The sequence below is a fragment of the Miniopterus natalensis genome, chromosome 1 (genome assembly GCF_054644295.1).
Source record: "Miniopterus natalensis isolate mMinNat1 chromosome 1, mMinNat1.hap1, whole genome shotgun sequence".
In the NCBI taxonomy this organism is placed as follows: Eukaryota; Metazoa; Chordata; class Mammalia; order Chiroptera; family Miniopteridae; genus Miniopterus; species Miniopterus natalensis.
In genome coordinates, this window is record NC_142081.1 from 152,040,074 (window position 1) to 152,056,848 (window position 16,775).

General features: G+C 38.1%; 1 protein-coding gene and 1 pseudogene across 1 annotated transcript in view; both read left to right on the forward strand.

Annotated features, from left to right (window-relative positions):
• FAM13A (family with sequence similarity 13 member A) overlaps positions 1–16,775 on the forward strand; it is a 243,773-nt gene that overhangs the window by 9,911 nt on the left and 217,087 nt on the right. The window contains exons 2-3 of the mRNA XM_016203224.2: positions 1,182–1,374; positions 8,828–9,037. Of these exons, the coding sequence (XP_016058710.2) occupies positions 1,182–1,374; positions 8,828–9,037 (403 nt within the window). The remainder of the gene's footprint in view (positions 1–1,181; positions 1,375–8,827; positions 9,038–16,775) is intronic.
• LOC148094441 (U2 spliceosomal RNA) lies at positions 13,950–14,115 on the forward strand (annotated as a pseudogene).

Genomic DNA, 16,775 nt, shown 5'->3' on the forward strand with positions numbered 1-16,775 from the left:
GTAGCTAACACTATCCCATATTTATAATATTAATAGATACTAAATTTATATTGTAGCTTTACATTTGTTGAATTATCACTAGGGAAATCTGGCTTTCAAATATGACCTAGTAAAAGATGCAGATATTTCAAGGAAAGTTGTTCTGATTCTGCAGATTATAAGATTCAAAATGAAATTGAGATTACAGGGATCCAACTCAAAATCAGGATTGTAGAATTAATTTTGTGTAATTGTCTTGGGTCACATGTAACATTTACCATAGTTTTTACTATAATTATACACACGCTGCCTATAACATTAATATAAATCTAAATCAGGAAGAGGAAAACGGGCTTAGAATAGGACGAAACTCTTACTAGTTCTGTGACTTTTACCAAATTACATAACACTCTGACCTTTGTTTCCTCAACTCTAAAATGGAAGTAATATTTCTTCTTTTAGATTGTAACAGCTACATGAGCTTGCACTTATAATACTTTGGTTAGTCGCTACATTCATTCTTAAAAAGTGAGTTTCCTCCAATCTGCTCTCTCTGTCCCCAAATATAAAATTGTTTGCATTTTTCCATCTTTCTTTTCGGTGACGACCTCAAATGATGCTGTTTCAGAGATACAGCATTTTGAACCTCAAACAGAATTGAATTGTCTTTATGTGCCTTAAAATATCGCTGAGATATTCACAGATGTAATCAAATCAGAGAAATAAATGTTTACTCCACATTTATTTCTTTATCTGTGTACATACATGATATATATTCTCTAACATTTCAAATTAAAGCTACCTTAAAATGACATCTAGATAAATTTTTATCTTTGGAAACCTCCTATTGTCGCCTGAAGTTTCAGTGTTCGTATACATGTTCTATTTTCCTTTGACCAGGTACTCCTGAGCCACACCCCTTGGTTACTGGAGTAATATGTCTTAGATACTGCAGTGTGTTGCTCCCTCCCTTAGCTACAGTGACGTTGTGGCTTTAGGTTTCTTGTTATTTTTCACTCCTTTTAACCACAATATCCATCGTGCCGTTCGTAACACCGAGCAACACGTGGGAGATGTTAGAGTGAAAGTCAGTGGAGACTGTATGTTTTCAAGCCCGTTCCAGCTCAGGCGTTGCTATCGTAACCATGCAACCTCCTGTGGTAAATATGACTGACTGCTCCTTTTTCTTACGCCCTTTTAAGCAAAGTAAAGCTACAGTTCGGCTGAAAGAAGACATGAAAAAGATAGTGGCGGTGCCACTAAGCGAGCAGAGGAATTCTTCTACCTATAAGAAGTTATTCGGTGTCAGCCTCCAAGACCTTCAGCAGCAGGGACTCACTGAGAACGGCGTTCCGGCCGTCGTGGGGACTATAGTGGAGTACTTGACAAAGAATGGTAAGTGAAGTCTTGTTTTATCTGTTGTTTTCACAGTTCTCACATGCAAAAAGAAGGGTGTGGGTTTTTTTAAGTGAATTACTTCATATGATTAGAATATTTCCTAAAACACCTTAATTAGAATATCAAGTTATTGTGTAATATACTTTTCCCTTTAAAAAGGACACTAAGAGCATTATTACTACTTAGCGTTATTTTGACAATACTAATGAGTTTACCATGGAACAATCACTTTAGCTATTGAGGTTTCTAGTTTGGAATGATTTCTAGTTTTAAGTGCTAAAATACACAGTTCTAATGTTAATAGTGAGTTCTCTTGATTCATTACATTTCAATTGATAGTCAATAATTTTTAAAGTAATAGAGAACACTTTTTGGGCTCTGTCAGCTGAGGTCAATCATGAATTTATTGAATGCTTTGCCTTTATAAGCTCAGTGGAGATACCAAAAAAGTATGATGTATAGCCTACTATGGGGGGGGATCATTCACTTTTAGAGTGATAAAATTCAGCATTTAAAACCACTGAAGAGTAACATAATACATTGCATGATAAAAATATAAATTATATCTCTCTTCATTATTGAGAGTTATGGTGCCTTTCAGGTTTTTTTATAATTTTACTTAAAACCTGGATAATTTGAGAAAATGATTTCATATCTCCTGTATTCATGCTTGTTCTTTCTCTCTTTTAATGTATCTGTTGATTTCAGAGAGAGGAAGGGAGAGGGAGAGAGAGAGATAGAAACAGTGATGAGAGAGTCATTGATCCGCTGCCTCCTCCACATGCCCCCCACTGGGGATCGAGCCCCACAACCCAGGTATGTGCCCTGACCGGGAATTGAACCTCGATCTCCTGGGTCATAGGTCGATGCTCAACTACTGAGCCACACTGGCCAGGCTATATTCATGCCTTCAAACTAGGGCAGAATGATAGGAGAACGGCAAACTATATAATAAATATCAATATACTATAGAAGATATGGGAGGGAAATATTCTGAAGGAAAACTTGAATTTTCATCATTTTCCATACTGAAACAGCCTTTCTACACTAAAACAAGACTAATTGCAGAATAGAATATAAAATTTGTGGTGAGTTTTAAAGGTTAAACTTGAGACTTCAAAGATTTTCTGTACTTTGTGCAGTTTGCTTCAGTCCCTTATCTTCCCAGGATTACAAACCCATTCCCCCTGCCAAGAAGAATCCTTCACTGGAAGTGCTTGAGATGCGCGATGCATTTGTTCTGTAATAACATGGATCAGCTTGTGACAGGGACAGTTCAGACCTCAGAAGCCCAGGTGTTTTGTGTTAATTGAAAAACAGCTATTTGCTCTGGTAGTTCCTATGTATATAGATGACGGAATGATACTTTGTTCCGAAAACTAAAGAGCCAGTCTTGTATTTTTACCCTGTAGGAGTTACCTCCTTATTTTTAGGGGGAGATACGCTGCATAAGGGCGAGATTCTTACAGAACAGCTCTGGATTTGTTTAAGTCCTTTAAAAAGTTAAACATGAAAGTTTTATACACAACATGGCAGGAAGATGGGACCTTAACCAACAAGACTTGAATGTTACTGAGATCAGATGTTACTAAGAGCTTTGACAGAACTCATTCACACACTCAGTATTGAGTAAAACTGTATCCTACTGATTTAGATACAAATGGATCTCCAAGTAATTCATTTAATCTGTTAAACAGGGTTCTGTATTATTCATTTGGATGCCAAAGTGTGACCACCTAAAATATTTTGGTTTTGGCATAATCGGTGTTCTGATCTTTTACCTAACAGTGATTGAATAATAGCCTCTTAAGGTTAGGTTTATGTAAAATCATATTACATTTTTAATTTTTAAAAAATTATCGAATAGTTAATATACTTATGTGGTTCAAAATACGGGAAGATATACTGTGAAAAGTCTCTCCTACCAAATTCTCAATCCTGGTCATTCATTTTCCCTCCCAGAAACAATATTCCCCTCCAAGAAACTATACTAGTTTCTGATATGTTATGGCAAATATATTTGATGATATAAGCCCCTTCTTTTTTCCATTTTGCATAAATATAGCATACCATGCACACCCTTATGAATTTTTTTTTAATTTAGCAATATATTTTGGAGATTGTTTCATATTGCGTAAAGAGCTGTATTCATTTAATCCCACCCTCGACCCCCTGCACACTGTTCTACTATATGTATCATTCCTTTCAGCATTCACATACTGATGGGCACTGATCCTTGCCAGTCTTTTGCTGTCTACAAACAAAGATTCAGTGACTTTAAAAAAATTTTTTGTGTGTATGGAAATTTCTTTACACTTGCACTTTATTTTATATTTTTCAACTTAACAATGTGCTTTATTCTTTTTTTCACGTGTTATTTCAAGCACAATGAGTAATTTGTAGACTACCTTTCTGGAAGTGGACTGCTGAATCAAAGGATATGTACATTTATAATTAACTCTGTAAGAGTTGAACCAGTTTATATTGATATCATTAATATATGAAAATTTTGGTAAAATTTGAATTAGAGATTGGTTTTCTTCTACTTCTCCTTAGCATATCCTTACTTACTTTCGAATAGGGTATATCCAGGTAATTCAAACTAAATGTTCTAGTGGGAGAAATCAGTCATTCTTAACTAGAGACATGAAGCAGAATCACTAGTGGAGTCTTTTCAGAGCACCATGCATGGCCAGTACTGCAGAGCTGCTCGGTCAGAATCTTGACTGCGCAAGCTAGGGGAGGGCCTCTACCCAATATTTTGAAAGGCAATGTGGTTAATTACTGTTTAGACAACCAGAAGCTCCTTATTGTCTTTGAAACTATCATGTTACTAAACCGAAGAGCCTGTGTAAGTTTGAAGGGTAGTATAAATTTGAGGGCAAGATACTTCCATTAGTTTTATTTAGTTATTTTGTAGCTTTTTTCAAGTCAGCAAGTATTTACTGTGCACCTGTGAGTAGGCACTCTATCAGGTGTGGGATATAGGGATGATTAGTCATTATAATTTAACCATAGGTAGATACTGTGGTCATGCTTTGTTTAAATACAGACATTTAACAACTTGACATGAGGGCAACTCTTACTATAAAGGAATTTTAGGACAGAAAGGGGTTATTAAGCCTTATATCAAACAGACTTTGGACTTTTTCTTTTTAAATAAAAAATACATTTTTCTTTTTCTTTAAGTTATGAGGCATATTATCTTTAGGCTATTTTAAAATAACAGTCTTGCTGACAATGTGACTGGATTCTTTCTCTTATTTTAACATGGACACGCTGTATGATACGCTGTTTTTAATAGTGTAGGATTCTGCACTCACCACCAGATGTCAGAACATGCTTACATACTGTTATACTGCTTTCTGGGCCAGTGTTCCAAATAGACAAATTCCAACTTCTGGGATATTTAGTTTTTTGTGTTGTTGTTTTTTAAATCTTTATTGTTGAAAGTATTACATATATCCCCTTTTTCCCCCCACTGACCCCCTCCACCTTGTACCCTCCCCCGCATCCCCAGGCCTACTGCACTAGTTACTGTCAGTCCCTGGGTTATGCATATAAATTCTTTGGTTAATCTCTTCCTGCCTCTCCTCCCCTCTTCCCACCTCCCCTCCCCTCTTCCCTCTGAGGTTCGTCAGTCTATTCTATGGCATATTTAGTTTCTGATGGTGTATTCACATTATTTTGAAATAAATATTTCAATTATACAAAAAATTAGCTGTCAATGGTGCAGATGTTAATTAGTTTATATAAGCCTTTCATTTCTAACCATTATGAAGTTGACATGTCACGATGATTAACCCGTATCTCCTGAAATCAAGTATCACAGAATTTCAGAAATGTATGTGAATAATGCCACTAAGCCTTCTAGATACCTCCTCCTTCTGAACATTTCTATTATAATCATCTTTTCCTGAAAATTTAGAGTGGGAAAATTTAAAGATTAGATAGTCTGGTAAGCCTTATATGGGTAGTAGATATAAGTTCATAAGGGGCATTAGAAAACTATTGATTTTTCCCCCCCGCAGAGTATAAATATAGCCAAGGCCAGGGGTAAACTTCCCTGGTTGAAAATCACTAAGTATCATAAGAGTTGTTTGGGTGAGAGATGTTATTGAGAGAAGAGTTGTGCAAATAAATGGAATGGAGGCAGAAAAAAAATGGTTGAGAAGCATTAACTTTGATTGCTTCCATTTATAATTTCTCTCCACTAGTAACTCCCAGTGGGATCAGGAACCTTGAAAACCAATGCCAGTCCTTGGAGCTGGCTGGTTATTGTGGAATAACTGGAAGTATATTTATTTGAGGGAAGGGTCACAAAACCTTGTTGGAAGAGAAAGCCTAAGGTTAAAGCTCGAAAAACACGGTGAAATCTGATCCAGGGGCCATTTGCTGGGCCAAAAATAGGCTCAGGAGCTGGGTAGATACAGGACTATGATGCAGAATTCTAAATGTTCACGATTTGGGCCTTGCCCAGGAAGGGGATTCTCTTTTATTGGCTGCTATCTGCTTGATGCTAGTGTACATTTCTGATGTTACAGATGAAGCTTTGTGGAGTAGAGGAAACAGACCTTGAAAGCTTTAAAAATGACTATGCCAAAGTCTTCCAATAGTAACTGATATTCTGCAGTATTAAAGGGAATGGCATGTCATATTAGTTATCTGTTACTGCATGACAGGTTACCCCAAAGCAGCAGATTAAAACAACAGTGTTTATTACCTCACAGTTTCTGTGGGTCAGGAATCCCAGCACAGCTTAGTTGTGTCTTCTATCTTAGGGTCTCTTACAAGGCTGCAGCCATGGTGTTGGCTGAAGCTATAGTCATATCAGGACTTGACTGGGAAAAGGTTCACTTCCAAGCTCATTCACATGGCTATTGGCAGGACTCCGTTCCTTGGTGGAGTTTTTGCCGTGAGTTTTTCAATTCCTCGCTGGCCATTGTCCAGAAACTGCCCTCAGTTCCTTGCCACATGGACATCTCCATAAGGTAGCTAACAAATAACAGCTGATTCATCAGAGTGAGCAAGTAAGAAGAACCAGAAAGAGAGAGAGAGAGGGAACTAGAACACAAGCAAGCAAGATGGACACCACAAGTCTTTTATAACCTAATTTCAGAAATGAGATTAGAACCTAATCACATTGCTTTGCTGCACTGTGTTTGTTACGAGCAAGTTACTCTGTCCAGCCCACACTTAAAGAGAGGGGATTACACATGGATGTGGATACCAAGTGGTGGAGATCATTGGGGCCGTTTGAGAAGCTCCCTGCCACACACAGTGACTGGCATCTCCTCTGATTACATGGTGCCCTGGCCATACTAGCTGTTAAATATTTTTAATATTATCTCTAGTTTCACAAAGTTTTGTCAAAACTGGAGCTAAAATTCATGTCAACTTTTGATATTCACGTTCTTTATAGCCAAATAATATATATGTATATACAACAACGTAAACATCTTACCAGACTACAAACTCCATGTGGATAATGGTAGTATTCGAATTTTTTTCTTTCTCACGGTTGATTTCTTTAGTACTTAACCTAGTGCCAGGTACTCATTAGATATTTGTTGAATTAAAGGGTTCATAAAACCCCTTATCAAATTATAAAGAACTTAGCCTCCATTTTCTTTAGAAAGAGCAAGTCAATTAGCAGGAAAGAAAAAGAAACAAGGGCTAATATAAACCAATATCTTCCATCTAAATACTTATAGGCTTCAATGCTATATCATTGCTAAAGTTCACATTAGGTTCTCAAAAGAAGAGTGGCAAGTCGAGCTCTGGGGCTACTCTTTCTTAGAAAGACTGTGTGTGACGCCTCTGACGTTCCTTCATGGTCCGGCTCCCTTGCTTACATGGTGTATCGTCTCCTCGAACCCAGCACACTGAGCTGAAGATCATTACCTTCTACCCTAGGCTACTACCACCCCTCACCCCCACTTCACCTTATTCTCTACGGTGCTTTTTTTCCTGGATTTCTGGTTTTCAAACTGAAAGTTATCTTTCAACCCTTCCTCTTCCTTTCTTCCCTTTCGTACTGTTACCAGATCACCTTTATTCCCTCCTTTTAAGCTCCGTCTGATTGCCTTACAGTAGAATGTGATCTCAGGAAGGCAAGTTCTCTGCCCTCTGCATTGGCTCGGTGTTGGTTAGGTGGTCTTTCTGAAACCTTGATTATATTGTGTGCCCCTCCCACTCCCCCACCCCACCCCACCTCACCCACTTGACAAAGTATCCCAGTGATAAAGTCTGCAGTCTGACTTGGCATTCATGGCCCCTCCCATTTCTTCCATTTATTGCCTCTTCACTCTTTGACCTAAACACCACATTTTCATCTGCCTACCTTTCTTTTATTTTGAATCCTTACCCAAGGATAGTTTTTCCATTGCTTTTCAGAGAAAGTGCAAGGGAGAGAGAGAGAAACATCCATGTGAGAGAGACACATCGATTGGTTGCCTCCCGCACGCACCCCGACTGGGGCTGGGATCAAGCCTGCAACCGAGGTACATGCCCTTGGCCGGAATCAAACCCAGAACCCTTGAGTGCACAGGCCGATGCTCTAACCACTGAGCCAAACCGGCGAGGTCTGCCTACCTTTCTTTATGCGGCCCTGTCTCTGCTTCTTAATTCATATATTTGTTCCCCTTGTCAGGGATAGATCAAGGTTTTGTGGGTCCTGTTGCTTAATCAATTGGGTGCTCTCTTAGGAAAAAGAAGACAAAATTAAAAATTAGGGACAGAGCATTAGAAAGGACCCAAGCAAATGAGGGGCCCTGAAGCTTAAACTGCATTAGCTTCACATACATCAGCCCCAGATCTTCCATCTTGCCTATGTTTTAGCCAAAAATTATGCCAAGGAGCCAAAGGTTCCTCCACGAAGCCTTGTTTTGACCCCAGCAAAGACTAATATCCCCCATCAGTTAGATGAAGGCAAGGATCTTGTCTTATACTACTTAGTAGTCTCATAGAGTCTTATACTTTGAATTTAGTGATTGCTAAAGAAATATTATTTCTTAATTAAATTATTACAGTGGTAATCACATATAGTTAAGTTTCTTACATACATGCTATTTTTTTTAGTAGTTGGTTCTCAATATGCTAAGCTGCAATTGGAGCCCAGGATAAGTTTCTGTTATGTACTGTATAAGATTATACGACTGAAGTTTCTTTATAGAATGGTATATGTTCTATGGTTATATATGTCCTAACCTTATTTTTAGAGGCCAGCTTTTATAACAATTATATCTGATCTTTGTGTTGGTATGTTGTAGACATGAGATTTATTATATTAAGAAAACATTTTTACAAAATGTGAAAATATTCCAGTACTTGGTTATTATAGTATTCAGAGAATCCTGCCCTGAGATTTATTTTTGTTGTTTTGCTCTTCAGAGTTTGTATCTGTGAGAGACCTCTGTTTATTTTCTATGCATCTGCCTTACTGTTCCAGGACTCACCCAGGAAGGCCTTTTCAGGGTGAATGGCAATATGAAGGTGGTGGAACAACTCCGACTGAAGTTTGAGAGCGGAGTGCCCGTGGAGCTGGGGAGAGATGGCGACGTCTGCTCAGCAGCCAGTCTGTTGAAGCTCTTCCTGAGGGAGCTTCCTGAGAGTGTGATCACCCCGGCCTTGCATCCTCGATTCATTCAGCTCTTTCAGGGTTAGTGCACTAAATCCTTTTATGAATTAAATAATTTTATTTTTCAATGTAAACTAAACTTTTGAATATTAAATATTTTAATTTTAAATATTTAAACTAGAAGTATTAAAATGAGCTTTTAAATATTTGTGATCGCTCCTTAACTACCATCTTGCTATTTTACTCTAGGCCCTCATCTTCTACCCTAAAATTATACTAAACTGATTATGAATACCATTATTAAATGGAATTTCTAAGACCACTTTTATATGAATACTTTAATAACATAATATTGAGAGGCCCTTATGCTTTGGTGCCAAAGGAATTTTCTTCTGACTAATGACTGCCATAGGAGTGAGAATAAGACATTAAATTCTATGTAGGAAATTTAAGTAAATTATATTTGGTTAGTGATCTTCGAAACTGAAAAGTCACTGGTGTGCTTTCTTTTTCTCATAAACAAAATTGAGTACTAAAATAACTATTTTATGAGGTAAAATTGATTTTTATGATTGTAGTATGAAGTGATTTCACATGAAGAAGCTTCAGCCCTGGTCAGTGTGGCTCAGTTGGTTGAGCATCATTCCATGTACCAGGGGGTCACCTGTTCGATTCCCGGTCAGGGCATGTGCCCAGGTTGCGGGCTCAGTCCCCAGTAGGGGGCATGCAGGGGGCAGCAATTCAGTGCCTCTCTCTCTCCCTTCCTTTCTTTATAAAATCAATAAAAACATATATTTTTAAAAATGAAGAAACTTTTTTTTAAATTTATCTTTATTATTGAAAGTATTAGAGATGTCCCCTTTTTTTCCCCCATGGAGCCCCTCCACCCCACATCCACCCCACCCCCAGATCTTCCCCATACTAATGTCTGTGTCCATGGGTTATGCTTATAAACATAGAAGTTCTTTGATTAATCTCTCCCCACCCACTCCCCCACCCCCCACCCCCCATCCCTACCTTTCCTTTGAGATCCCTCAGTCTGTTCCATGTTTCTATGTCTCTGGATCCACTTTGTTCATCAGTTTACTTTGTTTATTATATTTCACATATGAGTGAGATCATGTGGTACTTGTCTTTCTCTAACTGGCTTATTTCGCTTAGCATATTACTCTCCAGTTCCCTCCATGCTGTCCCAAAAGATAAGAGATCTTTCTTTTTTATAGCTGCATAGTATTCCATGGTGTAAATGTACCACAGCTTTTTTATCCACTCATCTACTGATAGGCACTTGGGCTGTTTCCAGATCCTAGCTATTCTAAATTGTGCTGCTATGAACATAGGGGTGCATAAGTTCTTTCTGATTGGTGTTTTGGATTTCTTAGGATATATTCCTAGAAGTGGGATCACTGCGTCAAATGGCAGTTCAATTTTTAATATTTTGTAGAAACTCCATACTGCTTTCCATAGTGGCTGCACCAGTCTGCATTCCCACCAGCAGTGTACTAGGGTTCCCCTTTCTCCACACCCTCGCCAGCACTTTTCATTTGTTGATTTGTTGGTGGCAGCCACTCTGACAGGTGTGAAGTGATACCTTATTGTGGTTTCAATTTGCATCTTTCTGATGATTAGTGACTTTGAGCATTTTTTCATATGTCCCTTGGCCAATCTCTATGTCCTCTTTGGAGAAGTGTCTGTTTAGGTCCTTTGCCCATTTTTAATTGGATTATTTGTCTTCCTTTTGTTAAGTTGTATGAGTTCCTTAAGTATTTTGGATGTTAACCCTTTATCAGATGTGTCATTGGCAAATATGTTCTCCCATACAGTGGGCTCCCTTTTCGTTTTGTTGATGATTTCTTTTGCTGTGCAGAAGCTTTTTGTTGTGATGCAGTCCCATTTGTTTATTTTCTCCTTTGTTTCTCTTGCCCTAGGAGATGTATCAGCAAACATATTGCTACCAGAGATGTTTGCGATTTTGCTGCCTGTTTTCTTCTAGGATTTTTATGGTTTCATGTCTTAACATTTTTAAGTCTTTTATCCATTTTGAGTTTATTTTTGTGTATGGTGTAAGTTGGTGGTCTAGTTTCATTTTTTTTGCATGTATCTGTAGAAACTTGATTTTTAAGTAATAATTATAGACCTAATCATTATTGATTTCTCCCTCCTAAATATAGTAAGAAAAATGATTTAACTTTGAAAACCATTTTTTAATATTTTTGTCAAGTTAGAGTAAGAAGGGAAAATGTGTTTATAAGAGTTAGTTCAGATTAAGAAAGATGTTACTCAAAGCCACATTCCTTTAAACAGTGGTGTAACTATTCACATGTAGGATACTAAAGAGTGGGAGAAGTGTGAAGGCCATGTTGTATTCTATTGAAAAATAGTGATAACATATGAAAGCAAAAACTGCAGAACCATTTGTCTGTCTGGTTGTCTATAGTGCGTATAAGCTTTTTGCATCAGTAAGTGACATTTGGTGAGTGACACATGTTTGAGGATTGTTCATTGGAAACTGGACTTTTTCATGGTCACATGTATGAGCAATTCAAGAAGGTAACCATTGTTCCTATTAAATGATTCTGACAGGGAATGTTTTATCCATGCCATAGAGATGTGACACTTTAAGGTACATTTCTGAAAATTATTTTAAAATAATTGCTACGAAAATGAGTTCAAGATTTAAAAACGGTGTGCTTAATACAAAATATTTATTAATAAAATATTTAGTATTACTAAGAATTTTTATTACTATTAGTATCTTAATATTTAGATATTAATATTGATACTAATATTCATGAATACTTGTGAATTTTTAAAGCTTTTAAATCATATTTCCTAGAATAGCTTTTATTTGATAATGAGGATGTACTGATTTATTATTCTTGTCAATATTAAATTATACTGATATTTGTTTATAATTTAGGTCTTCTTTATAAATTATCTTCTCATTCATGACATGCTTCCTTGGTGGCCAGATAGATGATATGCATCATAACAAGCAGTATTCTAAAAGCATGACTGGTTATATAGCAGTCTCTCAAGGTGTATAATTATGCACAAATTACAAATTCTGAGTGAGGCAAGGAAACTAATTTTTTAAAAGTATTTTATAATTGGTTTTTTAGAGAGAGAGAGAAGCATCAATGTGAGAGTGAAGCATTGATTGGCTGCGTCCTGCACAGCACCCCCACCCTCCACCGCCCACAACCAGGATGTGGCCTGACTGGGAATCGAACCAGCAACCTTTTGGTGCTCAGGACGATGCCCAACCAACTGAGCCACACCAGCCAGGGCATAATTTTTTTATTTTATTAGTATTCTCTCGTTCTTTGAAGACTCTGGGGCTAGATCTAAGATGTTTCGTACAGAAAGTATTAATGGAGTACCTATTAGTTACATAAACTGCTAAGTAGAGGGAATAAGGTGTCAGACTGTGTAACCTCTGTAAAATAAACGTCTCTCTTTATAATTCAGATACAAAGTAATTCCGGTGAACTCTGGTTTGTCCTCTGTGCAGTACTTTTACTGTAGAGGGAACATGGTGCAGCTGGTCGCTCTAAAGCTGGAGGTGTCGCGGCTCTTGACAGACTCACTAAAAGCAGTTATAATTTTCTCATCTCCCCTGTTCTACTATACATTGATATCTAATAAAATTGTTTTGATGTAATTTCCTTAATAAAGACTACCCTGCTTTCATATTTCTGTCCTCATAATAATAAGTCTTCCTGATACTCTGTCACAACTCAATGCCAGATTTTTTTTTTTTTTTAAATGATATTAATGGGCCTTCAAATTATATCCTGTATAAAGAGCAAGCTATCTCATAATTGAATATACTTAAAATTTTTCGATCAAGATCCTATCTTTCATGATAAAGAGGATGGAATTCTGGAGCCTCACCAAAGTATTTTTCAGACATTTAAGCTAAACCAGAACTGCCACTGAAGATAGTCCGGGCGCGGCTTGGAGCATCCCTGCTGCTGTAGACCAACCTTTGATTCTGTAGATGAGCAAGGGCCCTCTGTGTGGAAGAGCAGCATTTACATTTTCATTTTTATCACAAATTAACAGGTTTAGAGTTGTCTGGTATCTGAATCTGAGTTGATCATTATAATTTTACTTAGCAAACCAATAAATCTGCAAACCAGGTATTTATCAAAAACTATATAAAGTTGATTTCTGTAAGAACATTTTGCTTCTGTCAAAGACCTGGTATAGACAATTCATGTTTAAGAGAGCGTCTTTTCCTGTTTTCATGTTAAACTTCTTTCTGATTGCAACAGCTCACCTTCCTTGGTTGGGGTTTTTAACATAATCATCTCAGCTTGGCTCTATCCCATGCCTTTGATCCTTTATCTATATCTTGGTGGGACAGTAATCTATTTTTTCTCTTTTAATAGTTTCAGATGTATTTTGGGACTAGATATGAATTGCAAGCAATAAAAATTTGTTAAGATAGAATTAATTTAGGATTAACTAGAAATCCCTTTATGTGAATGTTCCCCACTGAAAAATCTTCTATAATATAAATGCGAATATTTCTCTCTCATAGTTGAATATAGAAAGGCTACCCTGGCAAAGGGCATTTGTCAGACTGTTGTGAATGGCAGCTAATAAATTAGGAAGGAAGTTTTGAGACAAGGTGGAGTTGGGGGGTGGTGGGGGCTAATGCAGACTCTGTGCTTTGACAAGCCCCGAGGCAACTGTTATTGTTTTGTCTTCAGTAATCCAAATCTTTTCCATCTGTAGTTAGGGTGAGGCCTTTACATTAGCAAATGCTCCAGCCTATCAGACCTGATCTTTCGTCCTGAAAGGAAGAAGCAGTCTTCAACTTTCTAGGAAGCTTCTGTGGCTGACTAATGCTCCTTCCCTCCCTTCAGGTGAATTTGGGACTTAGCCCAAAGACTCAGGGGTGCCCTGGTCCTTGTGGCTCAGTTGGTCGAGCATCCTCCCATGCACCAAAAGGTCACCTGTTTGATTCCTGGGCAGGGCACACATCGCTTCTCGGCCTTTTGGCTAAGATCAAGTGTAGTACCTGGGCAGGGCACAGGCCCAGGTTTCGAGCTTGATCTACAGTAGGGAGCGTGAAAAAGGATGTTTTTTCCTCTCCCTCCCTCTCTTTCTAAAATCAGTAAAAGCATATTAGCTTGGTAGGATCTGATGTATTCCTTGTGGGAGCTTTGTAAATTGTTTATCTCAGAGATCCAGCTGTTTTTATTAAAGAAAGAAGAGAGATCCTGGTGTGGCATCTGGACAAATGGTCAGTTAATATAAATAATGGAAGTGAAGAGGGAAGGTTATGGAGCTATGATGAGTAAAATGAATGTCAGTGCTTAGGAGGGGGGTTGAGGCTGACGATGTGAATTTCATAGTCATCTATGTAGACTCATCACGCTTCACACTTAGCATTCTGAGCATCACTTATGTTTGGACAATATTGTAGCTGTAAAGAGATGACACTAAGCTCATTTTATATACCTGTCATCATGATTTAAGTTCCTGCTCTGTGCCAAGATTTTGCCTAGCTGCTTTATGTATGTGTGGCTTCTAAACCCATGACAGCTACTCCTACAAATACAGTTACCCTTGAACAATGCAAAGGTTAGGGGCACCAACCCCCCTGCACAGTTGGAAATCCATGTATAGTTTTTTGTTTGTTTTTTTAATTTGTTGATCTTAGAGAGAGAGAAACACTGATTTGTTGTTCTACTTATTGTTATTTAACCACTGAGCCACACTGGCTGGGGCAGGCTCCATCTTTTGAAGGGAGAAGTTTCAGGCTTTGTGAACACTTTATTTTTTTTAATTAATTAATTTATTTATTTATTTTTAATATATCTTTATTGATTTCAGAGAGAGGAAGGGAGAGGGAGAGAGATATAGAAACATCAATGATGAGAGAGTCATTGATCGGCTGCAGCCCGCAACCTGGGCATGTGCCCTGACCGGGAATCAAACCCCGATCTCCTGGATCCTAGGTCAACGCTCAACCACTGAGCCACGCCCGGCTGGGCTTTGTGAACACTTTAAAACCACCACACATAGTTTCCCTAACTGTTAAATGGAGATCATAGTAGGGTCTACTTCCTGAGCTTATTATGGATATTGAGTTTATCCATATAAAACACTTTAAACAATGCCAGTCATATAATAAATAAATAATGTTAAGCCAGTGCTTCTTAACTATGCGAGCCCATAAGAATTACCTGGGAAGCTTTGAAAAATCCGAGATCCAGTCACACCTTAGGCCAATTAAATCACTGCCTCTAGAGCTGGGACATAAATGCCATCCTACTGCTCTGGCTGGCGTGGCTCAGTTGGTCGACATCGTCCCATGCACCAAAAGATGGCCAGTTTGATTCCTGGTCAGGGCACATGTCTGGGTTGTGAGTCTGATACCTGGTTGGAGCGCATATAGTTGGGAGGCAACCAATCAACATTTCTCTCCCACTCCCTTCCTCTCTCTCTAAAAAATAAAATTAAATTAGTAATAATAAGTGCAATCCTCCTTCCCTGTGCTCATGCCCCAGTTCATCCTAAGCCCTGACTCCTGTCCCTTGTTTTCTTGGTTGTAAGAAGACAAGTCATTTAATGTGATTCCCTCAACTTTCTTACCTGTAAGTTTAGTATCGGCCTCTACCCTTTCTGTCTCTTAACATTCCTGTCTCTAAAAAATTGATAGAGTTACAGAAGAATAAGTGCACATACCTGCCTAAAGAGTAGAAAGGAGGAAGGAAAGAGGAAAGAAATGGGTTTTAATTTGGAGCTAAGGTGAAGATTTCAAAAGTCTTGCCCAAATTAATTGAAACTACTTGAACTTTTAATTGTTGGTTGAGGTGGAAAATCACACCTTCCACAGACTTATTTGGGGATATTTTTGGACTGGCAACCAGTTATCAGTAATTTTTATTTAATTTAATTTATTTATTTTTAATCTTCATTATTGAAACTGTTACAAATGTCCCCTTTTTCCCCCATTGAACCCTTCCACCCCAAATCCACCCCACCCCACCCCCAGGCCTTCCCCATACCAATGTCTGTGTCCATGGAATTTGCTCATAAACATAGAAGTTCTTTGATTAATCTCTCCCCACCCACTCCCCCATCCTCACCTTCCCTCTGAGATCCCTCAGTCTGTTCCAGGCTTCTATGTCTCTGGGTCCACTTTGTTCATCAGTTTATTTTGTTCATTAGATTCCACGTATGAGTGAGATCATGTGGTACTTGTCTTTCTCTAACTGGCTTATTTCACTTAGCATAATACTCGCCAGTTCCCTCCATGCTGTCCCAAAGGATAAGAGATCCTTCTTTTCTACAGCTGCATAGTATTCCATGGTGTAAATGTGCCACAGCTTTTTTATCCACTCATCTGCTGACGGGCACTTGGGCTGTTTCCAGATCTTAGCTATTGCAAATTGCACTGCTATGAACATAGGGGTACGTACGTTCTTTCTGATTGGTGTTTTGGGCTTAGAATATATTCCTAGAAGTGGGATCACTGGGCCAAATGGCTGTTCAATTTTTAATATTTTGTAGAAACTCCATACTGCTTTCCATAGTGGCTGCACCAGTCTGCATTCCCACCAGCAGTGTACTAGGGTTCCCCTTTCTCCACACCCTCGCCAGCACTTGTCATTTGTTGATTTGTTGATGGTATCCATTCTGACAGGTGTGAAGTGATACCTCTTTGTGGTTTTAATTTGCATCTTTTTGATGATTAGTGACTTTGAACATTTTTTCTTATGTCTATTGGCCATCTTACGTCTTCTTTGGAGAAATGTCTATTTAGGTCCTTTGCCCATTTTTAATTGGATAGTTTGTC